This window comes from Orbicella faveolata, unplaced genomic scaffold (assembly GCF_042242905.1).
Source record: "Orbicella faveolata isolate gen_17 unplaced genomic scaffold, um_ofav_v1 contig_12, whole genome shotgun sequence".
Lineage (NCBI taxonomy): Eukaryota > Metazoa > Cnidaria > Anthozoa > Scleractinia > Merulinidae > Orbicella > Orbicella faveolata.
In genome coordinates this window covers 1052089-1079542 of record NW_028301539.1, presented here as the reverse complement: position 1 = coordinate 1079542, position 27454 = coordinate 1052089, and the positions used below count along the sequence as shown (strand labels likewise).

The 27454-nt window shown below is 39.0% G+C and overlaps 1 protein-coding gene and 1 pseudogene across 1 annotated transcript; one reads left to right on the top strand and one right to left on the bottom strand.

Annotated features, from left to right (window-relative positions):
- Positions 1–617: 617 nt before the first annotated feature.
- Positions 618–26057, bottom strand: LOC149116047 (uncharacterized). Its single transcript, XM_089283535.1, has 9 exons — positions 25967–26057; positions 22890–24535; positions 22010–22137; positions 21378–21498; positions 7436–7530; positions 4349–4382; positions 3416–3487; positions 2992–3086; positions 618–2019 (listed from the first exon to the last, which is right to left on the bottom strand). The coding sequence occupies exons 2-9, from the start codon at positions 24507–24509 to the stop codon at positions 1974–1976; spliced, it is 2211 nt and encodes a 736-aa protein (XP_089139661.1). The 5' UTR covers positions 24510–24535; positions 25967–26057; the 3' UTR covers positions 618–1973.
- LOC149116048 (uncharacterized) lies at positions 19911–21117 on the top strand (annotated as a pseudogene).
- Positions 26058–27454: the final 1397 nt, after the last annotated feature.

Genomic DNA, 27454 nt, shown 5'->3' with positions numbered 1-27454 from the left:
CCTTGTGGCACCACATTTTGGCGGGCTCTAACTTTTGCGTTTTTTGCGTTTTTTGCACGATCCGTCTGAAGGTTCCATGAAGGTACTGTACGAGTCCGCAAATGATCTCGGACCGGAAATGATCCCGATCAAAAAATAAGGAATCGCATGGATGGTGGAATGGTGTGGATAGGGGAATTGGCGTACGTGAATACCGATATTTTTATTAAAGCCATCTTAAATAATTGTAATGGCTTTACAGCTTGCTTATTTTTCCTACGGCTTTCGACTAAATTTTGTTGCTAACCACGATGCTATGACTTGCACCACTCAATCATCAAAATATGACTTGGCTTGAATTTCTTTGCAGTTCTCAGTAGAATCATGACCAGATTCAATGCAACATACGCTACATATCCTCCTTAGCTAAACATTGATATTTCGGTGTTATAGTTAAATCAAATTTTATGAGCCATTAACGTCACTCGTCTAAAGTTTTAAACTAAAATCAAACCATGAAGCAACCATCGCAGAAGACGCTGTCATCTGAATAGACCTACAACGCTTCGTCAATGTCTGTAGCACTCGAATTTTCTTCCAAATTTTGGACAAATTTATTTTGTAATTTTTCCTTGGTCTTATTTTTGCTTTAATTCTGGGGAATGGCTAATTGAGTATTCTAAGAAGCCAATAGTTCCATGCTACAGTTATGAAGTTCAGCTTCATGTCCAAGCAAGGCCATATCTCCAGTGGCTTGCGCTTCGTTTTGACAATCAGCTAGATAGATGACATTAACTCCCGTTTCACATACGTTTGATACTATCGCCACCGAGATTTCCAGGATGTTTACTAGTACATGTTTTTCTAAGTCAATACCCTTCGAAGAACAAAAAGCAACTGTGGAGTATTTCCTGTAAAATGATAAAACATGTTTTCTAGTTTGTAATTTTTATATATGTTTTCACCTTCCTCTGATATAAACCCATACCATTCCTTATTTTCGGTCAGGATAATTTGCGGTCCAGGATTATTTGCGGACCCGTACAGTACTCCATCGAGAAGATCATCTATAATTCCGCACAAGAGCACGATGTAATCGTGATATACACGAGGCAAAAATGCGAAAATGGTGAATTTCAATTAATTGCGACTTCCAGAAAATCGCAAAAATTAGTACCAAGCAGGAAAACCTAGTCTTTACAATCGCAAAAATTAGTTCCCGCAAGACACAAAAAATCGCCGATACGCAAAAATAAACTCCCGCCAAAATTTAGTGCCACACGGTTAGCCACAATCATAAGAAACTAATGGAATCCAATTCCCTTGACCATGACCGGTCAAGGTCAATATTTATTTCATTTAAATATATTTTATATAATAGAGAGTTTAAGCATGACGTTTACGGCAGACGGCAAACGGCCAAGAGAACCTCTGATTTTTTTTATTCTTTTCTTCTAATCCTTAAATAAATCACACAAAAATAGAAAAATGTCTCCTACTATTCACCGCAATACAAATATTTTCACTCTACTGTACAGACTGCTGAAGACAAACGACAAAAGTTTCATTTTTGCCGTTTGCCTTTTGCCATGCTTAACCTCTCTAATTAGTTTATAGTCCACAATTATCTTAATTCATATCATACAGACTCAATGCAAGCCAGTGGTGCTATGGAATAAAACTTTTTCTTTGTACATCATTCCCTCTTAAATAACGACTTTGACGATAAAAATATCTTTTCCATAACACACTAGTCATAGAGTCGCTAATACAATGTATCTCATTTTTAAAAAACTTTTTGTCAATAAATCTTGTTGAAGAAAGGCCTTGTTTCATTTTGTTTACTGTCCATCAAAACTGTCATTCCCTTCTACAAACACATATGAGAGTAGTTATCCCAAAACGAAACAACTTAGCTCTCTCTGTTTATTTCATTGTGTTACCCTTATCCATTAAAAAACCCCCACTAACGCCTCGGCTTGGACAAGGCACAGCTAGCCTCGCCGAAGAAATACATAGCCACAACTTGGGCAAATAAATCTGAAAGAAACACGAAAGTAAATATATTTAGTGTGTTCTATAATTTAAGCGTGAAAATAAACAGAATTATTATTCAACTTTCATACAGGAATTCCGATTTTCTGATTGGCTAATTTGTACCACGTGATACTGGGTTGTGACGAGACAACTACCTTGACGTCCAGCTTGACGTCATTATCGTGGTGTAATAGCCGTGGTGTAAATTCAACACACCACTGTCATTACACCATGGCTTCAGCCAGCTGACTCAAATAGTGGTTTCAATGCAGAGTTTCTTTGTGCAGTGTATTCAGTTCGAGTAATAAAAATGTTAACGCACTCATTGCTCGCGAATTATCGGGATTTACCTGTACTCGTTCACAAACAATGAACTCGACATTTTCAATACCGCAAGAGGCTTTGCCTCGTGCGGTATTGAAATTTCTCATTCATTGTTAGTGAACTCGTACAGGTAAATTCCGATAATTCACTCGCTGATTGCCTTAACCTGTAAGTAAACCATTCCTGATAAAAACAAAAATGAGCTCATGGCGATTGGCTCTACAAGAGCTTTTGATACAGTCAAACATGTACTGAGCAATCACCTTTTGGGATTATGCTCAATACAGCTTTAACGTTTAATATCAAGTGCACCCATCCAGCTCCGGGAATACTCATAGTTGCCACGGACATAATTTTTTTTAAAAATTCTCTGACAACAAATTTTCTTCTCCCTTAAGGAAAAATATCGCTGAGATTACAGTGACCCCAAATGTTTCTTCCAGCCTTGAACAGTATTAAATCAGCCGTGTTGAATTATTTCAATTTTCCCTGACTTTTCTTCAAAATGTCAATTTTTCCCGACTCTAAACAAAAATTCCGACTTTTCTCCGACTGGAGAATAAAGGAAAATTTCCCGATATTGAATGTACAGACCACACCACTTAAACAGAGGTGGCCAGTCAAAGGAAAGATGTAACTGTGTGTACTTACCCGCCGTCTCTGCCACCTTGGCGAATCATGTCAATAAGGCACTCAGTATGAACCCTGTGTGAGCATGGCAGGATCTGGCGACCGCTGAACGCATCCTAAAAGTAGAGTGCAGAATGATATGTACTCAGTACAAAATAGAAAATACTCCATGCCAAAGTAGTTTAATTCTATCCAACTACAAATTTACCGAAATTCTCCAATAGCAATTATAAATACAATGGTGGAAACTGAAACAAGTACCAAACACCCCTTTCTCATACATACGAGGTACAAACAGCACCACTATTTATACGAGTCTCCAACCCCCCCCCCCCCCCCACCCCCCACCTCCCAACCTCCTCCACACTTACTCCCTGCACTCGCAGAAAGACCATCGGAGCCCGGTGTAAAGGAATCTATATCAAATGTAATCAGTGACAATCACCTGGAAGCATACACAGCACGTGTCGTTTGATGGCCTAATAGTACCGTGGACACCACAAGTCTGACTGTTTACCTGAATATTAAAGAACATCATATATTAAAATGATAGTCTGCGGATATAGTCAAGGTGATGGTTGGCTATCGCCTCGTACAGATCTAGCTACTTTGACAATGTTATGACGAACTTCATGATCAATAACAGGACAGATGAAAGAAAAACTGACGTCAATTTGTTAACTTTAAAATAATCAGTTTCACTCTCGTGCCGGAATATACATGTAAGACAAACCAAGTGTCACTTTTTCACAGAGGTGAAATAAGCACTCAGTAGCAGACCATACGTTCCTTCACTTTTAATTAACAACATTTAAGACGATATTAAGGACTAGATTAAAAAGTTTAACTATTGTTAAAAGCTCGAGTTTTCTATAGCCGAGTAGTTAAGAAGTTCACTATCGCTCAAAGAACACTGGGGAAAAAAGAAGTCTAGTTGCTTAAATATACACTCTAAAGGACTGAGTCCAAAGCCTTCACTTTTATGTATTTTCAACCCAAAAGCCAAGAGGAATTAAATAAATAATAAATAATTTATTATACCATCGATCGAATTGGAATTTGGAAATGTTGGTTTTTTAGGAGGGAAGAAAACCGCAGTACCTGGAGAAAAACCAACAACAAACTCAACCCACATATGACACTGGGCCGAAATCGATCCCGGACCACATTGGTGGGAGGCAAGCACTAGCACCACTGCGCCAACCCTGCTCCCCTGAATTTTCCTTTTCAAGTGCAACGCGCAATCGGGTTTTGTCAGCGAACAGACAAAAGCAACAGACCAAATAGAGAATCAATTAGATTCGGGGATTTCAAACTACAGAACCGTCAAGATGATTAATTGATTACAATATAAAGCTACATGCAATCTGAATATTACCTCCCGGCACACACAGTCGTTCTCAGACGGTCCCCTGTGTTAAAAAAAGCATTATCTCAATCACTAATTCTTTAAACCTTTGAAGTTGTCCTTCAGTAGCATATCCGAATAGAGAAATATATTGATTCAATTGAGGCCTTCAGCTACTGAACTGTATTTTAATTCCAGGCTTTCGCCATTCTACGGCATCATCAGGGAATAAAAGAAAATATTCCATACTGCGTGATATAAAAGTGGTGTAGGTGACGCGAATGATAATGGAAGTATACGATAATATGGACAATAGCTAATGAGTATAAGTGATAAAGCGTAAAAATAAAAATATAGCAGTTCAAGATAAACTAAAATAAAATAAAAGTTCTCAGAGTTCGATACATTCTTTCGGAAATATACGATAAAATGGAAAATCGTTAGAGTACAATTAATAAAGCAGTTCAAAATAGTCCAAAATAGAAGGTCTCTGAGTTCGATGCATTCTTCACGGGAATTAAGTTCCGGCTTGCACTTTCGGATGTAGAACGCCTCGAATAATCGCAAGTTGACAGGATCGTTTTCTTGTGCGATTACTTTGACATCAACACCTTGGCTGTTTTGGTTAGTTGCCACTTGACACGTTGTAATGTTTTCTTTTTTTACGGACGAGTTGTTCAGGTGTTCTTTAATGCGATATAGTACAAATCGTGTGGTGCTTCCGATGTGGAATTTGTTACATTTCCTGCAGGTGACTTGGTACACGGTATTTCTTGGTAGGCACAGGTTGGTGCTTGCGATAGCGCAGGTTGTTCTTGTGCATATGTTTTGGGTGTGGTGAGAGTCGCAACAGTTCGGAATCGTAACAGTTCCTTCTTTGTGACAACAACTCTGTGAACGAATTTGAAGTGGAATTCTCTTAACTTGTTTTCCTCGCATACTTTTCGAACCGATCTCATCGTGTTGAAATAAAGGCTTCCTATCCCATCCCATCCTATCTAAATATCTTTCTCCAGTCTGTTTTGTCTTCGGTAATAGTTTTGTTCCATCGCCTTGGGCCTGCATGCTGATCATTATATTTTCGATGAATAACTAGCCAACAGAAGTCTTTTTTCAGTTAGAAGGAAGGATTCCGGGTCCTCATGAATAATACTTTCAGATGTTAAATCCTTGGATTTTGCTTTTGTCAGAAGTGAGCTCGAATAGCAGAAATAACTTGGTAATAGTGAAGGAAGGAAGTTTTCTTCAACGGATATTTACGCTGAAACGGACGGGAAAGGGCAGGACTTGCCCCTTCTTATCTAAAAGATTTTCTATTCTTTTCATGTCTTTCGTAAACCATTCTTTCCAGAAAAAAGTTTTACCTTAGATAAAAATTTTCTCATTATTAAATAAGATTGTATCAAAAATACAGGAGGAACACTGATATCCTTATTATCCTTATCCTTACTTACTAAGTGTACAATCATACAATGATACATTAAGGCGGCTTATATTAAGGAATCTTGTATTCTGTTTTAAGCTGTCCTCAAATTCGTTGGATTGATTTGTTCAATGTAATGTAATTTGGAATTTGTATTACAGATTAAAGATTAAAGATCCTCTATTATTCATTAATCTATCCCTTTTTCAACTATGGTATTCGAGTGTGGGGTTTAACATACCCAACCTACTTAAATCCTGTTACCACTTTGCAAAAGCGAATAGCTAGAATTATAACATTCTCAGAACCTGCGTCACATTCAGAACCATTGTTGAAATCTCTTAATCTGTTGAAATTTAATGATATAATTCACTCAAAAGTCCTTTCTTTTGTTTATCAGTGGTTTCATAAACAAACTCCTTCATGTTTTTTTGATTTCTTCAAACCGATATCTTCTGTACATGAGTATTTTACACGTCAGTCACTGAATGAAACTTTGTTTACAAAATCAGTCCGAACTATCCAATATGGTATTCGCCCTCTTCATTACACTGGTACCAGCCTCTGGAACTTACTACCAATTACTATCTAGCAAATTACTCCATTTTCTAGATTTCGTAAACTATATAAAAAAAATTATTGACAGTTATAATAATATTGCTAGTTCTTAAGTTGAAAAGTAATTATTTTTTTTGTAGTTAGATCTTGAAGAATACTTTTAACCTAAACTGTTTATTTAACACTGTATTCCTTCTGCTAAATTTAGTTACTTTGGGGCACCTACTCGATTAGTTCCATAAACTATTTAAGTGTCCCAAACTCAACACAATCAACCTTGCATTAAAACTATTTGTCTTCCTTTATCTCCGTTTCTTTCTCTCTTTAGCACTATTTTTTAATCACAATTGTTAAATTATTTCCTTAATGCTATTTATCATCTTCTATATGTAATTTGTATATATTTATATGTATTCTATTTTTTTTCTGACACCTCCGTAAAATTAATGTTTGTCGGAGTTTAAATCAAAATTGAATTGAATTGAATACAGTTTGGTAGAAAGAACTTCTACAGAAAGAGCGTGCACACTACAACTATACTGGAGCTTAGGCAACTACGGCAGCTTTGCTATTTAACAAGGTCGTAAGGTATGTAAGAAACTTCCTAAACATGTGGAAATAAACATAGAAATAACCCTTTCCTGATAAAAATGAAAATGAGTGAATGGCGATTGGCACTAAAAGGGCTTTTGATACAGTCAAACATGTACTGACTGATCATCTTTAGGGCTTCGGGTAGGCGAGCGTTCAATACAGTTTGAACGTTTAATATCAAGTGCACAGTCCGTCCAGCTCCAGGGCAACTGGTTTACAGAAGAGTTTATTCACGAGGATTTGAATGCAAATCAATAATATATCTTCAAGGAGATCTTCAGGGAGACTTACAGACGGTCGTAAACAAAGTTTCAGTCAAATCAAATTACAAATGTTTGCAGTAGCGTTCCAGGTGTTTTTTCTTTTTGTAGTAAATAACTTTGTAACTTACAATAAAATACACTAGTTTGTTGGGACTTCGTCAAAGTCACCGCATCAGGTGACCGGAGAATAAAGGCAAATTTCACAATATTGAATGTTACAGACCACACCACTAAAGAGAGGCTACCGCTCAAGGGAAAGATTTAACTGCATATACTTACCCGCCGTCTATGCCACCTTGGCGAATCATGTTGATAAGGCACTCAGTATGTACCTTGTGTGAGCATGGCAGGATTTGGCAACCACTGAACGCATCCTAAAAGTAGCGTGCAGAATGATATGCACTCAGTAAAAAAAAGAAAATACTCCATGCCAAAGTAGTTTAATTTTATCCAACTACAAATTTACCGAAATTCTCCAATAGCAATTATAAATACAATGGTGGATACTGAGACAAGTACCAAACACCCCTTTCTCATACATACGAGGTACAAACAGCACCACTATTTATACGAGTCTCCAACCCCCCTTCCCCCCCCCCCCCCACCTCCCAACCTCCTCCACACTTACTCCCTGCACTTGCAGAAAGTAGAAGACCATCGGGGCCTGGTGCAAAGGAATCTATATCAAATGTAATCAGTGAAAATCACCTGCAAGCATATACAGCACGTGTCGTTTGATGGCCTAATAGTACCGCGGACACCACAAGTTTGACTGTTTACCTGAATATTAAAGAAAATCATATATGAAAATGATAGTCTGCGGATATAGTCAAGGCGATGGTTGGCTATCGCCTCATAGATCCAGCTACTTTGACAATGTTATGACGAACTTCATGATCAATAACAGGACAGATGGAAGAAAAACTGACGTCAATTTGTTAACTTTAAAATAATCAGTAGCAGACCATACGTTCCTTCACTGTTAACTAACAACATTTAAGACGATATTAAGGACTATATTAAAAAGTTAAACTATTATTAAAAGCTCGAGTTTGCTGTAGGTCAGTAGTTAAGAAGTTCACTATCGCTCAAAGAAAACTAGGGCAAGAAGACTAGCTGCTTTAATATACACTCTAAAGGACCGAGTCCAAAGCCTTCACTTTGATGTGTTTTTAACCCAAAAGTCAAGGAGAATTGAATAAATAATAAATAATTTATTATATCATTGAACGAATTGGAATTTGGAAAATGCTGGTTTTTCAGGAGAGAAGAAAACCGTAGTACCTGGAGAAAAACCAACGACAAACTCATCCCACATGACGCAGGGCCGCAATCGCAACCGGGCCACATTGGTGGGAGGCAAGCACTCTCACTCACCACTGCGCCAACCCTGAATTTTCCCTTCCAAGTGCAATGAGCAATCATGTTTTATTAGCGAACAGACAAAAGAAACACAAAATGAGAGAATCAATTAGATTAGGGGAATTCCAACTACAGAACCGTCAAGATAATTGTTAGAAATTATAATATAAAGCTATATGCAACCCGAATATTACCTCCCGGCACACACAGTCGTTCTCCGATGGTCCCCTGTGTAAAATAAAAATAAAAAAAGAACATTATCGCAGTCACCAATTGTTTACTTTGCCTTCTACTAGTAATGCTCACTGTAAACAAAAGAGTAAATGGAATATCTAGTAACTACTATGGAAAATGTCTGCAGTTTATTATGTTTTAAATACATGTACCGCTTTCCACATTCTATTACCTACTATCAAACCCCCTTAAATTTTAAAATTTCTCCCACTTGATAGTCTTAATTTCGACACGCTCTCTTCATTTCTGGCATCCATTTTGTTCCAGGACTATTTCATATGATTGACATGTGACCGGGTAATGTAAGTACCTACACATGTGTTAGTTTAGAAAAATTGTGAAACATGCAAGCGCTAAATTCAAGTATAAAACCAATCAGTTTATAAAAAAACTGGCAATGCGTAGGCACGCAACTGCTAGCTAACTTAATAAACTAGTTAATTTCAAAGATGACAAATGCTGTGTAGATTATCCCACATTCAATATATCAAAATTCTAATATGGCGCCAAGGCTTTGTACTAAACTCTAAAAGAAAATTCGCAGTTTTAGTTGGAAAGCCTCTGTGCCATGCTATAGTCTTCATACATGGAACACTGTGAGCTATCGGAAATTACCGAGTCGAGGTTTGCTCATTCACCGGAGAAGACTGGGGGATTCCGTCCGATGAAACCTGTGGGAAAGACCAAACGTACAAATCAATTGGAGAAACACAGTACTCAATTAACTGAATGTCCAGCACTACCAACAGACCCCACTATGGTGGGGGGGGGGGGGGAGGGGTGGTGAACTCCCATAAAAATTGGGTGTGCAGCCCACATCCCAAAACCCTTGTCCTATTTAAGACCAAAAATACCGTAACCCTCAAGAGATTTTCGAGCCCCAGACACAATGCAAAATTATGCGCAATGCTGCTCGCAATGTTTGAATTACATATCTAAAAATTAAATACATGAATACGGTGCAAATTTCTGCACCAGAATTGCCCTCTATTTCTGCATCATTTCTCACAACAATTCCAACATGTGTCCAGGTATTAGCAATTTTAATACTTTAAATATTCAGTTTCACTTTCATGCCGGAACATACATGTAAGACAAACCAAGTGTCACTTTTTCAGACAGGTTAAATAAACACTAAGTGGCAGACCATACGTTCCTTCACTTTCAATTAACAATATTAAAAACGATATTAAGGACTACATTAAAAAGATAACTATTGTCAAAACCTAGAGTTTTCTAAAGGCTAATCATTAACAAGGCTATGCTGAGATCACTATCGCTCACAGAAAACTAGGACAAGACGTCCAGTTGCTTTAATATACACTCTAAAGGACCGAGTCCAAAGCCTTCACTTTTATGAATTTCTAACCCAAAAGTCAAGAAGAATTAAATAAATAATTAATAATAACATTGGTCGAACTGGAATTTGGAAATGATGGCTTTTCAGGAGGGAAGAAAACCGGAGAACCCACAGAAAAACCAACAACAAACTCATCCCACATGACCACTATTTATATGAATCTCTAACCCACCCCCACCCCTCCCACCCTACTATCTCTCCTCCACCCCTTCTCCTCACACTCGCAGAAGGTAGAAGACCGTTGGGGCGTAGTGTAAAGGAATCTATATCAAATGTAATCTGAATATCACCTGCAAGCATAAGCAGCACGGGCCGTTTGTAGGCGTAATGATACCAAGGACACGACAAGTCTGACCATAGTTTACCTGAATTATTAAAGAAAAGCATATAAACAAGATGAAAGAAAGGCTGTTAAACATACTCCTTCAAGGACTTGAATCTAGGCCAAAAATGAATCGCTGCAAAAAGATACGCAAACTTCAAGAGATTTTCAAGCCCCAGACACAATGCAACATTACATGTGAATGTTGCATCCAATGTCTAACTTGCATATCTAAAAATTAAATCCATGAATACTGGGCAAATTTTCACTCCAGAATTGCCCTCTATTCCTGCATCGTTGCTTGTAACAATTCCAAAGCCTTCACTTTTATGTGTTTTTAACCCAAAAGTCAAGGAGAATTAAAATAAATAATAAATAATTAATTACAACATTGATCAAATTGGAATTTGGAAATGTTGGCTTTTCAGGAGAGAAGAAAACCAGAGAACCCGCAGAAAAACCTACAACAAACTCATCCCACATGACACAGGGCTACAATCGAACCTGGACCACATTGGTGGGAGGCAAGCACTCTCACCACTGTACCAATCCTGCTCCCCTGAATTTTCCCTTTCAAAGTACAACGCACAATCCTGTTAAATTGTCAGCAGAGACAAAAGCAACAGAGAACATGAGAGAATCAATCAGATTTGGGGAATTCCAACTACAGGACCGTCAAGGTGATTGTTAAAAAATATAACGTAAAGCTATACCCAACCCAAACATTACCTCCCAGCACACACAGTCATTCTCCGATGATCCCCTGTGTAAAATAAAAATTAAAAAGAACATTTATTTATCTCAGTCACTAATTCTGTATTTTGCCTTCTGCTAGTAATGCTCACTGTTAACAAAAGAGTACATGGAATATGGAAAATGTCTGCAGTTTATTATGTTTAAAATACCACTTTCCACGTTTCATTACCTATGACTATAAAAACCCTTAAAATTTTAAAATTTCGCCCACTTGATAGTCTTACTAATTTCGTCACGTTCTCTACATTTCTGGCATCCATTTTGTTCCAGGACAATTTCATATGATTGACATGTGACAGGGTAAAGTAAAGTACCAGCACATGTGTTAGTTTAGAAAACTTGAGAAATGTGCAAGCCCTAAATTCAAGTATAAAGTAACTGGCAATGAGTAGGCACACAACTGCTAGCTAACTAAATTAACAAGTTAATTACAAAGATGACAAATGCTGCAGAGAATACATGTAGCCACATTCGATATATCAAAATTCTAACATGGCACCTTTTGCAAAGCCTAATTGTGCCATGCTAGAATTTTGATATATTGAACATGAGCTTTCGGGAATTACCGTGTTGAGATTTGGTCATTTATTGGAGCAGTGGGGATTCCAGCTGATGAAACCTGAGGGGAAAAAAATCAAACATACAAATCAATAGGAGAAACACAGCATTCAATTAACCAGACGTCTAGCACTACCGACAGACACTCACTATGGTTTACATGTAGCTGTTGAACTCTGTGAGTCAGTTTTTCTCCGTCTTGAAATATTAAACATTATTACATGAGAACATGTACTGTGCAGTGTAGCCCTGAGCTACATTCAACAAAGTTTATGATACTAGTCATACAAGAAGGTCCCGCACTGGCTTGAATCCATTCAAGAAGGCCTCTGTCTTCAGAGGGCTTTTCAAGGAATGAAACGTCAATTCCAGAAACCAACAGTTATGCAACTTCTTTCAGCACTACATTCCATTCATTTGTCAATATGTACTTACATGTATATCAGAGGCTACCACACTGGTATTGTAGTCACTGTATGCAGGTACAGGCTCCTCTCCATCAGGTAAGTTGTTCCCACTTGAACCAATGTTGAGAATCAAGTCTTCGTTGTTATTTCGTGCCACCCTGTCAACTTCTTCATCCACCACATCTTGTCTTACAACCAGTGGATCACGACTGTGGTTTCTTGGAGTAAGGTCTGTGATTGGTTTCAAGACCCTCAAGTCAGTGGAAGGATGTGAGCGAACAAAAGCTATCAACAGTGAAACAAGTAAAACAATTGCAGTCTCATTTACCCTTTGGCAACATATTGACTAATTACATTCCAGAATGAATCAAAATTATAAAGTGTTGTGAAAACAGTTACTTACTTTGCTGTTCTTGATGGTCTTCCACATGAGATGCACCATCTGTTGCATGTTCCCTGGGTAACTGGACAACCTCTCCAAATTGCTTTTCTTTATCTTCAGGGAGAGAATTTATTTTTAACTCTACCTTGAGAATCTGATTCTCCGCTATACATTCCTGCACCGCGTTCTCCAAATGGTCTATATGTTCCTGGGAGTTACCATCAGAAGCCGTGGCTTCATATAACCTCAGCATATCGCCTTCACTTGTTGGAGACAAGTCTGTTCCATTACGTTCAGCTTCTGGCTCTGCAAGGTGGTTGCTTTCATTAGTATTACATTATCTGGCACTGCAGGTAATCCATCTTCACTGCTGATCAAATGTTGCACAAGCTGATCTTCTATTGGATCTCTTGTTTCTGTATCTGGTTCACTTTTTTTCTGTAACATTAAATTATCAGATGTTAAGATACATGAGTATGCGACATCATGTTCTAATTCACAGCAGCTTCTTTTACATTGTAAACCATCTTTGATCTTACTGGAATAATTGAACTGTAATGTTACACAGAGTAAATGAATTCTCATTACCATTATTATCAATGTCAACATTATGATGTCATCATCAAACAAAGACAGCAGCAACAGTAAACTTTTGTATACACTCAGAGAAAGACATAATATTATATTACAACAGGGGAGAGTTCTGGCTGTCCAAAATAATCATGACTTTGCAAGACCATCATTAATAAATGTAGATAAATAAAATATTAATAATAGGGTCAGGTCTTCACCATAAACACAAACAAGAATACACAAAAGACCAGCTAGGGACGGATCCAGGATTTTCCTTAGGACGGGTGCACCACTTAGGAGGGGGTTCACCACTAAGGAAAGGCGTAACTGACTGGTGAGGTAAACAAATTTTATAAAGCTGCATGACATCTCAGGGGGGGTGGGTGCACCCCCTGCACCCTCCCCCTAGATCCGCCCATGAAGACAGAGACTAAATGTACTTTTTTCAGTATGCAAAAGAAATAAGCTGGAATAAACATGCATACTGGCTATATGTACCTACACTGATTAACTCTTTACTCCCTAAGAGTGTCAATTGGTAAACAACGTCATAACTTTGTGACTATTTGAGAGATTTCTATGAATTTTTGCCATGAAAATTGTCATGTAAAAATCTACTCTTTGACTTACTGACCCTCTCCTATCTAGGACATGGTTGACCACCCCGACAAGTTTCCAATTTGTGATTATTGCTGTAAAAAAGAGAATTTCTGTGGAATTCACCTGACGAATTTCCTTGCATTCTGCTATTCAATTTACGGTAGAAAAGTCAGATTTCAAGTGATTCACAAATTATGACTGACAGAAATTATTGCTTTTGTAGTTCAACTTCGAACTTTGCTCGAAATTTCACAACTGAAAAACAATTTTGGAGAACTTGACTGGTGAACTAAATGCAACTAACATAAAGAAGTTCAAAATAAATTTGTTCTTAAATACCTCTTTCTTTGTCTAGCATCTGAGACTCGCTCGTTGTGAAGACCTTTTACAAATCATTTATAGCACAGGTGTCCCAAACTCACGATTCGAGGAATCGATCAAATATTAATGATTTATGTACGTGTATTGAGGGAGACGTGACTGCCTTAAGTGCGCGGTGTTGTGTTACACATTGGGCCGTTGAGAATTTGAGCGCTCTCCACGACCCCACGGGAGCATGTTGTCGCCTCATTGTAATTCATGTTGTGGCGTAGTCTAGAGGACGGTCACAAGGAGAAGCGGAAAGTTGAAAGCTCCAGTAGTGAAGCAAACATTGTTCGAATCGGAGCACTGAAAGTTTGAATATTTTTCCAAGCCGAGTGGAAAAGGGGATCAATGGACTATCCTTCTTTACGCTGGAGGGAAAAATCAAGCAGCGGATTCAAATTTCAGCAAGAAAATGGCCTTGCAGTCCAGGTCTTTTGAAACAGCAGTGCCCAGCCTTGACTTCGTCTATAGAAAGCTGCAACAAACACCTGAACCCCCCCCCCCCGCCAAAAAAAAAAAAAAAACGATGAAACAGGCCAAGTGGACAACAGAAACCAAGCAAGGTGAGTTTATTTTCTTAATTTATTCAAAAAAAGTAACATTTTATTTCATTGCACGATTTTATCCTTCGTTATTTTAAATTCCATAGAATGCCTTGTAGAGCACTCAAATGGGCCCTTTGCATGATCCGGTCACATGGTACAAAATCACACATGCTGGTGAGCAAGTTGCACAGTGGGACTTCTAAAACAATGCAACTCGTACCAGTCCACCTGGACCTGCCTTTGTTTTGGAAGTCCCACTGTGGAACTTGCTCACCAGCATGTGTGATTTTATACCATGTGACCGCCTCGTGCAAAGGGCTTATTCTCAATGGCCCAATGTGTAACACAACACCGCGCACTTAAGGCAGTCACATCTCCCTCGATATGCGTACATAAATCATTAATGTTTGATCGATTCCTTGAATAGTGAGTTCAGGATGCCTTTGTTTATAGTACATGTAGATGGAACATAAGCCTATTCAATGACAAAGTTTCATAACCTAACCCATTTGCAATTAAAACCAATTTATATTGTCACCGGGCAAAAACTAAATAATGTTATTTGCTGCCTTAGGGTATTAGTCTGTATAGGGAAAACCTGTGACTGATGTTTTGAAAATGCTGCCCGGGACCACACCTCCCAGCCAGCAAATAACATATAATGTATGATTTATCACTTCTAGATAAAAGGAAATAGACATGAATCACAGGACAGAGGGTTTTTGTAGCTTTGCAACAGAAACTGTTAGTAATTATAAGACCAACAAAGGTAAAAATATACATCATCATTATCATCATCATCAAAAATGAAATAAATGTGCAGAGAGCTAGTTAATAAATGATCTTATAATAAGGATCATGCATGAAAATGTTGCCATATGCTGAATGTTAGTAATTAAATAAACATAAACATTCCTATCAAATCTTCTTATTATGAAACCAAATGTCTTAATTTTTATACAAGAATGACTGACATAAAAACACAAATTAAAATGTAATGTTAATGCTGGAACGATGTAACCAATCCCCTTGGACTTTGCTGTACTGCTAACTTACAAGTAGCTACCAATAAAGAACCCACATCACAAAGGCCATGAGAACTGACATTAACACAACCATCAGTAGAATGCAAGTTAAAGAAATTTCACAAGATTCAAGGCATTAGGCAGGAGTGAAAGGAACACAACACTCTTACATGTAAGTCAAAAGGCAGTTGAAAATAGAGGTCTTGTACAGTGTATAAAATTATATGGAATATCAGATTGAGCTAAGCACAAAAGCACCACAAAACAGCTGGTTCTGAGGACATTAAACAACTTGACCGGGTGACTGTAAAGAGCTTAAACAACAGATATACTTCTGAGCTTGTTTCGTGATTTCAACGTTATTTATCAGCAGAAAGTCTTAGTTCAACATTTTACATTATACTAAGTATAGATTAGTTATTCATAAATTGTTTCCTGCTGATGAATTTTACTGATTAAACAAACTCAAGATAATCTATCTTTCTGCTTTAAATTGCAAACCATCTCTTAGGTATGCAATTATTATGATTATGTTGCATTTGCTTAAGATAGAACAACATCATGTAATATATCAAACACGAAAGAACATGTTTGTCCACATTTCCAAACACTGAGAAGAGAGTTGAAAATACAACGCGCAGCGCAGCATTTTTGACGAACTTCGAGGTGTTTGATATATCTTCTCAATCGAAACTAAAACTAAGGAGAAAACAGAGAAATAAAAGCGTCAAAATCTATGCTAATTGAGATCAGATATCCAAACACCGTCACAGTCATGATTTCCTTTGTTCAAACTTGATGAATTATTAACGAGTTTGAGAAGTATACACTCTGCTGTGTACAAGGATGCCAAATGTTCCAGGTTTGTTCTGAGGGTAGACAAAGGTTCAGCCCACATGCAATAGGTGCAGTTACCAAGGCACTTCATGGTAATTATATACATGCAAAAGTTTCAGCATGCTGACTGGCCTAGACAGGTCTTCTGATATTACGCAATGGTGCGATTTCACACAGTCGGCCTCAAATCCCATCCAATCACACAATTCATGAAAAAACTCCATAATTCAAGAAAAATTGTACAACTTGAACAAAATAAACCATTTATAAATAAGTTAATGCTTTATCTGGGAAAACTCTGCATCTATATGTCATTTCAAGATGATTTCCCTTTGAAAAGCCTTGAAAACCTCCTACAACCTTTGATTTTGTAAACAACCAAAGTTTGAGGAGTTTCTTGGACATCGGGAGACTGGTACTAGTTTTCAATCTCAAGGAATTGCCTATTGGTGGATAATGCTATCTGACTGATAAGTCACTATCCAATGGATAGGTGTTGGCAAAACAAACCAGGTTATCCAGTGGATATTAATTTATCCGGTGCACGTGGATAGCGGTATTTATTCTTTAAGCAGTCAAGACATGGTCTATAACGCCCTTGTTGAAACTTTTTGAAACCCGTCAGGGTCTTGCTAATGCTGGTTTCCATTCACTTCAAAGTCAGGAATACTTAGAAACAAATACAAGTCTAACATTTCCTATTTCTTTTCTGTGAGTCATTGTTTCACTTAAAGATGAATTTTCCCAATAAATCTAGAGAAATTCATTTTCTTCAACGCATACTACTATAATACTAAGCATTCTTCAAATGTCATAACCAATTTCAAACTCAATACCATATATCGGACCCGCTCGAAAGAGTACCTTTGAAATAATACTGGCTTTTGTAGGGGAAAACTCCCACCCCATCCCGCCCCCTCCCGCTCCACTCTACTCTTCACCCCTGCCTCCACTTTCGATAGAATGGTAATGCCATTTCAAGGTGTATTCTGTTTTCTGTTTTTGTGCATAATAGACAGTAGTTGTCAGGATCTATTTAAAAAATCTGCTACGGGCATAAAAAAAAAAAAAACACGCAAAAAAAGATACTCTACAACAAACTGATGTGTTACATGCTTTTATTCCGCTCACATCACAGCTGTTACAGCAACATTCAAGGCAAAACTTTGGAGAGCTAATTTATCTAATTTCTTTCAAAGCTCCAGTAGGATTTATCACACATTTATCCAATGGGCCAGGGTTAACTTGAAAATTAAAAAGCACTCAATAAAAAAACTTGCTTGTAGTTACTTGTAAAGTAATTACAAAAAAAAAAAACTTGATTGTAGTCTATCTGTGATTGTTTTCCCTATCGTTTCAACTGGCTGAAACAAACAGCGCTTTACCAGAACTAGTTAAATTGGACCCAACGATGTAGTAGCGGAAAGCATTCTGGAATTCAGTTTTGAGCCCACTGGAGGTAAACTCGTATTTGTACATCATTCGCAGGAGGCTGTTGTTGGCATAGATGACGTGAAAAGCAACCTTCTCTGTCTCACCCGCTGAGGTGTTTCCCAGGAACTCGTTCAGGGGGACCTTGATGAAGCTGGTTAGCCCTTGCAGAAAGGTTCCACTCATGAGCTCGCCAATGGCGCCAGCTATCTCTGGATCTGGCGCTTCCTTCACCTTGATTTTGTACTTCTGCGACTTTTGTCCACGACTGTCACAATCGGAAGACTCTTGTCTTCAATGGCTGCATTCTGCATCTGGGCCGATGTCGCTGCAATCTTGTCCACCATCATTTTGTGAACCGTTTGAAGCTTTTCCATTGTCTCGGCATCATTTTTGTCTTGTTGTGCTTCAATCGTATCCAAGATGTTGCCCATTCTTGGGCCTTCCTACAGGTTTGGCTTAAAGAAGGCTTTTAGATGGTTAGCCTGGGAGCGCCTGTTTTCATAATTTGTTTTAAATTAGATTTCCATGTAAAGCAAAGCAGTTGCTGGGCCAATTTTTTTTTAATGTAGGGTATTCCTTTGACATGTAACTTCTATTATTCCAGGTCAAACACATTTTCAACAACGGGCCTACTGAAGTGGATTGCAAGGGCAATAATATAGAAAACCAAACAAAGAAATGACATGCAGAAGATGACGCTTTATATTGACGTTAAGCTGCTTTCATCACAAGATCTTCTGCCTCTGTTGGGCACTGTGGGTTAGTTATGCGACGTTAATTAAAAACCCAAAAATCTGGATTTCCATGGAGATTATGGGCGGTATTCATGTTTTGTACATACTTGGGTCAGTATAAATACACCGAGTAGTGGAACAAACTGCATTGAACTTAAAACCCGGGTAGTGTAGAAAACCAGCCAAGAATGCAATATACCTTAATACAGTTACTTATTTATCATCCATGGAAACATTTCTATTGATGGAGAAAGTGTTCTTTGATATCTGTTCTAAACATCGATTATTGCATTCTGTACAGAGATATAATCGTTCTGTTTATTGCACACTCAGGACAAGTTGCATGCAGGCATGGAGTTCTTACAAGTAAATACGTTTGGGGTGCAAAAGTCATTTAATGAAATTTGAAACAATGGCAACGATGTTATTAATCGCTTTTGGAAGTGTTTTGATTTATAATTAGACAGGAGAAAACGCCTTACGATCCATCAACAAAAGTGAGTGTGGATCTTTCAGAAACTGAGCTTATAACTGGAAGAATGGTTCATTACTATTACGTAATAATTGGCTTTTGATCATTTCAGACTATTTGAACGTTAATTAAGACAAAATGTACGGCTTTGAAGTAATACGATGTCGAGTAGGTAAAAACAACAATACGCGGCTAACAAATGCACTGACATGAAAAAACATAACTCTCGGGCGAAGAAAAATTTCTTGCCTAACCCCATTGTGTTATCACTATTGAGATTAAAAGAACAAGGACCCGCTTTTTCCACGAAATAATCATTGTGAAAGCAATTTACTTTTAGTTCAGCATTTACAATTACCGTCTTTTAATTAAAACTAAATTTTAAAACTAAACGTCCGGCATAATTTGAAAGAGGCCCTGTGACCATAGTACAAAAAGATTGGCCTTTTCCTAAGGAACGAAGAATGAAAACTTCAGTCCTACTGCAGCACGTGGACAGAGTGCGTGCATGGACACATGAATTGGTAGGTTTGGATTGATCAACTTATTACTTTTCAATACTGATTTTGCTTTGGACCAAAGAAAATAACACACCAAGTGAGATTTCCATTGCCTGGCAACCGTATTTTATGCATGTGAATTCAATAGCTTGCGTCTTTCCAGTTTTAGCCAATTGCAATAACATTCACAGAACCTGTAACTAACACTCCTTTTGAAATAAGAGAAGTCAATAAGTCTTTCATATTAACTCGTGCACCGTGCAGGTAAGACTCCAGCGAGTTGAACATTGTGATCTTTCCATCGCGACAACATGGGGACTGCCATTTCGACTGCAATAAAGGAGCAACAAGAAAAAAATGATCAAGAAGTAACGGCAACTATGCAGATGATGCACAAGATGCTGGTGAACAAAATTGCAGCCGCATCGTCCAAGATGGAGAACGATGCCATTGAAGACAAATGTTTGCCTATCGTGGCAGTTGTTGACAAGTCACAAAAGTACAAGATTAAAGTTTCCAGCGCCCCGAGTCAGGAGATAAATTATGCTATTGGCGAAGTCCTGAAAGGGGATTTCCTTGACGGGCTGAAGAATCTAATAGGTGTTGGTCTGCGCCAAATGTTTGGAAACGCATCGGCAGGAGACGGAGTAAGTCGAATTCCATATTGTTCTCGCCAACAAGAGTCTATTGCGAGTCGACTACATGATGTATAAGTATGAGTTCACTTCTAGAGGCATCATTGACAAGGTCAAGAATGTCTTCTGCTACTACCTACAAGTTAGAGTTCTCGATTTGGAGAAGGTGAACCCGCAGATCGTATGAGCTGACAAGGGCAATTGGCGAGTCGAGGCTTCCAGATGCTGCCAAGTGTCTGCAAAATCTGACCGTGTTTGCCAAGGATTTGCACAAAGTGGTGCACGAGTTGGACAAATCTGCAGTGGGTTCACTAGAAGCGGAGTCCAAGCCAAACACGCTAGCAGTCGGCGGGAATACACCAGGCCGTGCGGATGACAAAGAACAGAAGAGGAAAAAGGCCGTCCTGATTCGCTATCACCAACACAAACATGCTCCATTCTTTAGACGACGGTCAGACGGTGGTTCATCTCCAGTAGAGCGGACTCCATCGTCACAATAAAGACAGCTCACAATCAACCGCTCAACTTGAACTTTGTTTAATATAAGGTTAAGGGAATGACAGTTATTTGGAAACTGAGTTTGTTTGGAAAACTATTCATTATATTCGCGTCTGAATTCGCTTGTCTGATTGTTATTAGGAACGTAGCCGATAGGGAAGAAGATGATCCAATAAAAGAGTATTTTTCCAAACCCAGCCTAGTGTTTGCCTCAATTTTATCGATATTTCAAGTGGTTAATAAATAGTAGGAAAATTGTGAATGGTGATGTTGATCGATTTTTCAAGTAATGTCACATTTCGGAAGATGTTTGTAGCATCGCCCAAAATTAAACAAAACTTGAAGTAAATTAAAACAAAAACCAAGCAGGTAAAAGTTATTGATCGGCTTTCCGTCATGTCAGTTTTTGGTGTAACCAATTGTAATTTACCATGCTGCTCGGTTTTCAAACACGTTGATATTAAGTTCTGTAGCATTCAGCCGCCGAGCAAGTCAACGCCATAGATAATCTCTCACCGTCGACATGTTTCTTAGCCTTCCCCACGCGTTACTTACATACTCTGCACGCGTTTTCACGATCAAAAAAACGGCATGGCTTCTATAAGTGATGCATGCAATTACCTCCAAGCAAATGCAGCACTCATCGTGTCCTGAGTCTGGTCTGCACTTGTGTTTTCCTTGAAGCCGTTTGTCAAGACAAACGTTACACACGTCACAATGAAAAGATCTGTCCTTGTGAATCCTGAAATGATGGAAAGCGATATTATTCAACTAGAAGACGAATACTCTACCTCTCCTTTACTATTACTAATACCGTGTCTCTTCATGTAGCGTGTAGTAACAACACATTATACATTATTGGAGTAAATGGTCTAGCTGACTAAAAGTCTCTCCGAAGCTTATTGGTTAGAGTGCCCAATCGGTATCTGGGAGGTATAATATTCAGTTTCGGTTACGCAGTGTTAGCCTCTTCCGGTCACATGACCAAGGGCGTGATGAGTTCGTTCGTGTTAGTTATTCCCATGCTTGTGTGTTTTTGCATATTGTTCTAGTTCGTCGAGTCTTCGTAACATGACGTTTTGAACTCATCTCTTGCCTGGTTTACTGGTTCATTACCACGGCAATTATGGGTTTGAATCCTGTGGGGGACTCGGATCGTTTCTTTGTCCTATGCTCGTGGCAAAAGAGCATTTCATCTTTATCAATACATTTCTCTATTTTGAAACAGTCTGTACGTAATGTTTCTCACTCACCGGCAAATGCCACATTTTGTGCAATGGTAGGGATGTTTATCTTCACCAGTGAAGTGTTTACAGATTGAGCAGAAGTATGCCGACATCCTTGTATTACATCTGGCACAAGTATGGGCATCTCGGTTGATCTTTATACAAAAATGTGGAATGATAATTCACATGATTAAACACACCAAACGTATAAACGACACGATGGCTTTAACGTTGAGTAATTTATAGTATATCGAGTTCTATTTCTTCCTTACTTCAGGTGTTATAATCGTTATGAAGTCAACCTTAAGTACAGGTGAGAGAAAGCATTTCGAATAAGAAATCCATATTTCAAAAGGTAATGCAAAATTTCAAGGGAATCCAAACTTAGTCCTTTATTAAAGACGTTCTTCTCCTGTCCCCCCTCCCCTCCTCATAGAGAGGTTCAGATTTTCGACCTTGCCCTTGTGGTTGTCATTTATAGTCATACGAAATGGCTTCTTATAAGCTTCAAGAAATCAATTAGTTCATGAGCTACAAATCGATATGCCTAGACCTCTAAAGTATGTATCAAGTCATGTAATAATCACTGTGAAATGTGATCCAAAATAATCACTTCTTAAATTAATTTGATTTTCTGGAAACGTGTTTTGGAAATTTTTGTTAAGTACCGAGAACTAACATTGGAAATAGATCTAACCATAACCTTTGTTTGCAATTCTCAAAGTCTTTCTCTTTTCTCTTTTCTTTCAACATAGCATGCATCCGTCATCAAGACGGAAAACTTGAAATGCTCATGCGATAAACCGGGTCGACAAATCGAATAATTTTCATGAAAGAAGCAACAATTGAATTTCCGCATAAAAGCGTTTTAGAAAATAACAATAAAATAGCTGAGAGTTTTACATACCGCTTGCTGGTGTCTACAAACCGAACATTCGATATAAAACGCCTCTTTTGCTTTGCAGTTATGATTTTCACACTCGTCTGAGTTGTTATGGCAACGATGACACGGATAGAACTTTCCACAGCAGGGGAACTTGATACGACACAGCCGCTGATAATGTTCACATAGCCATTGTGGACTCTCAGGGAGAGCTGCACGCTCGGAAGGAGCCTCTTCTTCGCTACCTGTCGAAGTGCCTCCGGTTTCATTTCTTTGCATCATTTCCTGTTCATGTTGTTCTCTCCTGGCACGCACTTCCCTTTGTCTTTGTTCTCTTTCTTTCCTCGCTTTCTCTTTTTCTTCTTCTTCTTTCAAGACTCTTTCCACCAGTGAGCAAGCTTCGGCTACGCGTTGCTCGAGGGCAGCCAAAGAGTTGTCATCTGAGGTTGTGCCTGAATTACTGTTTGCCAGGCTTGGCTGCATTGTTGTACTTTCACCATCAGTTGACACTCTTGCCGTGACCGTTTCTCTCTTGATTCTTTCTCTTTCCTGTTGCCTCATAGCTCTTTCTGATGCCAAGGAGGTTTCTGCCTGTTCGGAAGTAAAATTTGGTGTGGTTGTTGTCGAATGAACTGAAAACGCAGACCGTCCAATTTCCTTTTGATTGATTCCGGTATTTTGTCCCCCCAAGCCAGTACCGTTTTTGGGATTCGTGAACCCTCCAAACCACGTTGAAGAGTTCGAAGATGTCTGAGCGAACAAACTAGCATCAGAGTCGATAGGATGCCAAGTTCTCGACTGGACATCACCAATGTCAAAGTAATTTTCGGACAGGTGGTGACGCTCTTGAGGCACATCGTATGGAAGACCAGGAAATTGAGGAGGTGGTGGTGGTGGTAGGCTCAAGATTTCCTCGTTTTTAGGACTTCTGTATTTGCTATAATACATGCTGTTGTCATTGCTATGGCGCGCGAGAAAACCAGACTTTATTCCAAGGTGACTTGATTCGGAGGTGCATGGAATGTAAAGGGAACTGTGGTTGGAAGAAAATTCGTCTCGTCGCCCTCCTTTTGAACCAAGAGGTTCTTTACGCTTCTTCTTTGAGCCGCGTTTATCGACATCTTTACCTTCAGTCGCTTGAGGATATCGGCTCTTTTGATAACCACAGGCTCCAAGGACTTCATCAGCATGATTAGCATCTCCATTATCTGCAACAACATCTTCTCCTCGACAGAAAGAGGTATTGGCGTCATTCTTTCTGCTGTAGGCGAGGCTTCGTCTTTCTTTTCCATTCTTTGATATGCCCATTCCTTTCACCCCGTCTTGTTTAGGCGGCCTTACAATTTTAACCACCGTTCCGTATCCATGAGTCTCCTGATTTGTGGTGTGAAGTTTTCTTTCTTGCTCTTTGTTGTGGTCTTGTTCTACAGTAGTGCCTTCGGAAGAAGAAACTTGAAAGGTGACAACGCCATCGGTGACATCATCAGCAAAGTTTTCTTGCCGGTCGTCAATAACGCATGGCTTCATGGTTGTACCTGAATTACTGTTTGCCAGTCTTGGCTGCATTGTTGTACTTTCACCATCAGTTGACACTCTTGCCGTGACCGTTTCTCTCTTGATTCTTTCTCTTTCCTGTCGCCTCATAGCTCTTTCTGATGCCAAGGAGGTTTCTGCTTGTTTGGAAATAAAATTTGGTTTGATTGATGTCGAATGAACTCACGGTGGGCACAGGAGACTCAAAATGTGGCCGCGAAATTCGTTTTCAACATGGGGGGAGGTTATTTCCCCCGTGGGGGTATGGGTCAAATTACTTCTTTGCTATGCTAATCATTAACTTTGCGCCCAAAGTGCTATGCAGTAAGCGGATATTGCCAAAAATGCTCCTCGAAGAAAGATGCTTGAAAACTGCAGCTTTCAGGTGGTACCAAACTTGCATGGTTTGGTGCTTTTTACTCGACGAAACGAGCTTTTGCACGTCAAGGTATTGTGAGAACTTCTTTGCCTCTTGTTTTTTCGTATTTTTGATCATTTTAGGCTTCAAAAGGCTTTAGCGTGGACAATTATTCAATCGTAAATTTGGATGTTCTGGGAAGAAGAATACCTGCAGAATACGGTTCAGGGTGGTGTTCATATGATCGGTACGATCGCTGCAAAAAATGTTCAGCGATATGCAAACTGGTCGATCGGTAATCGTAAGGATCGCCCAACGGTTTGTTCTTTTTCTGTAAGTAGGGCAGTTAAACGATCGCAGTGATCGCAGGTCATCGCAGCGATGATATGGAAACCAACCTGACCAGCCTTTGCAAGACATTTGGAAATAGATATTTTTAGTTTCAGTTTTGTTTCAAAATAGCATGCAATTTACACCATAAGTAGAAAAATCAGTTGAGAGCTATCGAGCTATATTTACCAGGGAGACTGTTCGTACATGGTGTAAAAGGATTTGGGAAGCTGGCAAGCGTCTATGATCTTCTGTGTAACAGAAGTTGGCGCTAAAAATTCTAATTTTGCAGTCATAGCATATTTTATAATAAACATAGGGGAAGGATGGGGGAGGGGTGGTGAGGGATGACGGGCAGCCTTATAATATGCCTTTACGGGTCTCGCAATTAGTCATATCCACTGGTCTGGTTTTCTTGATCTATCTTTTTCTGCCTTATATATGTTGCACTGGTCGTGTATGCATTTCGGTTTAACACTCACCAAATCTGATAGCATTAACCTTTTCGTCTTCTGCAATGGCGGCATGGTAAATTTCGTTCGTGCTTCTATTATTTTGAGCTGCCAGGTTTGGTTTTGCACAAATGCTTGAGAATGCTCACCCGTACAGAGAGGATACTGCATCATCAACTGATTCGAAACTGATAAATGTTTTGGGAGTAAACCAACTCCGTCATATCGGCTGAGCATTACTGTACTTTGAAATAAATATTGAAAGGTAAGAAGTCTTATGACTCTTATAAGCTGGGCGGAAATGGCACAGGAAGTTAATGCTTGGCATGCATGCAGATTTTGCGAAGTAGCTGAACTCTTTCACCATCTGTCAATAATGGATTACATACACACCTCATTTCACAATGTAATTACATTATATTATGTACCTGGAATTTCTTGAATAGCCTGGTTGAAAGCGGTTTACTGCAGATCAATTCCAACTTCGAGAAATCAAGTTCAATTTGAGCTTCTGGGAAGTTTGCATATCACAAGTTGAAGTCACATGAAACCCTATTGTTGGAATACAATAGATAGCTACAGGTCAATACACCTCCTAGCCAAACTCTGTCTTGTGTACCCCTCCCCTGCAAATCATAGTCTGTGTCAAATACGACCAATTTTAAAGCCTGGACTGGGGCTGGACTGAGGATTTTGTGACATGTTCCGCTGCACCGCAGGCGATGCAAATCTCCAACTGGAGATCAAATGTTTTCGTTTTCAACAAGACTGGTACAATTTCTCGTGCATTTCTGTATCATTCTACATCCTTCAAAGAAAGCTAGGCCAACAAGCTCCACCTGGAATGTTTTGCGTGAGCTGAAGTTTAATACTGGTTACAAAATTACCAAAGTTCCCCTTTCAAAATCATAAATGGCAGGAGATCTGTTTCCATGCCTAGCTTCCATGCGTTTACGGCGCTTCGCACTTCTAGTTTCCCCCCTCTCCCTCCCCTTTTGAACGCCTCTCACGCAGGTTAGTAAACGATGGATACACTGGTCTTGTCCGGCGGCAACCTCGTTCTCGCGGTCTCTGTCTTTCAAGAGAGATTCTGGTCTGTTGCAGCCTCGATGCGCACGGAACGTTCTTTTTTTCTCAGTTTCTTTTATATCATCCTGTGTCTTCTCCGACGACAGCTTTTGTCTTGGGTAGTTTCAGTCATTCACTCGTTCAGCGACTACAAGTCAGTAGCATTATTTTACTCTCAGTTGGCAATGAAATTAGTTTTCAACACTCTTTCTCGGCTCTTTCTATTCTCTCTACTGAGGACAGCTCCACAAAACCTTTCACACAGAAGAAATCGTCGGTTCTAACGCTGCTCTTCTGCGTGGGCCTGTCCTCTGTGTATGTTTCTTCTCGCGAATAGCTGAGTTCACGACACTCCTTAATCCTCGATCCTCGTTTGCAAAATCCATTCCGTACTATTATTATTACACGCTTTATCCCGCAAGAAAACTTTCCCCGGAGCTGAACCTCGTTCACCTTGTAATAAAACTTTCATTGACTAAGCCAGCATGTTCTGTCAAGATAGCTGACCTTGTTACTTTTTGTTTGATTATGCATCTCGGCTCTGTCTCGGTCCATAAACACGCAGAGAAAGAACTTTAGCAATATCCAGCCTTCTTGACCTCACGCTTAGTCAATAATCCATAAATATAAAACGCAAGTTCTTTATTTCATGCACTATGAGCTTGGGCAATTTGGGAGCAAAAGCATTGAGAATGTAAGAAAGTGTTGTTAATTGCATCGATCAGTTGATGTTTATATTAAACGTACAGCACTACCCTTGGACAAATGCATCTAAATTACATGTCGACAACAGAAAACAAAAGGCGTTTGTAGGGTATCGTGGTTTCCTTTAAGACTGATCCTACGTG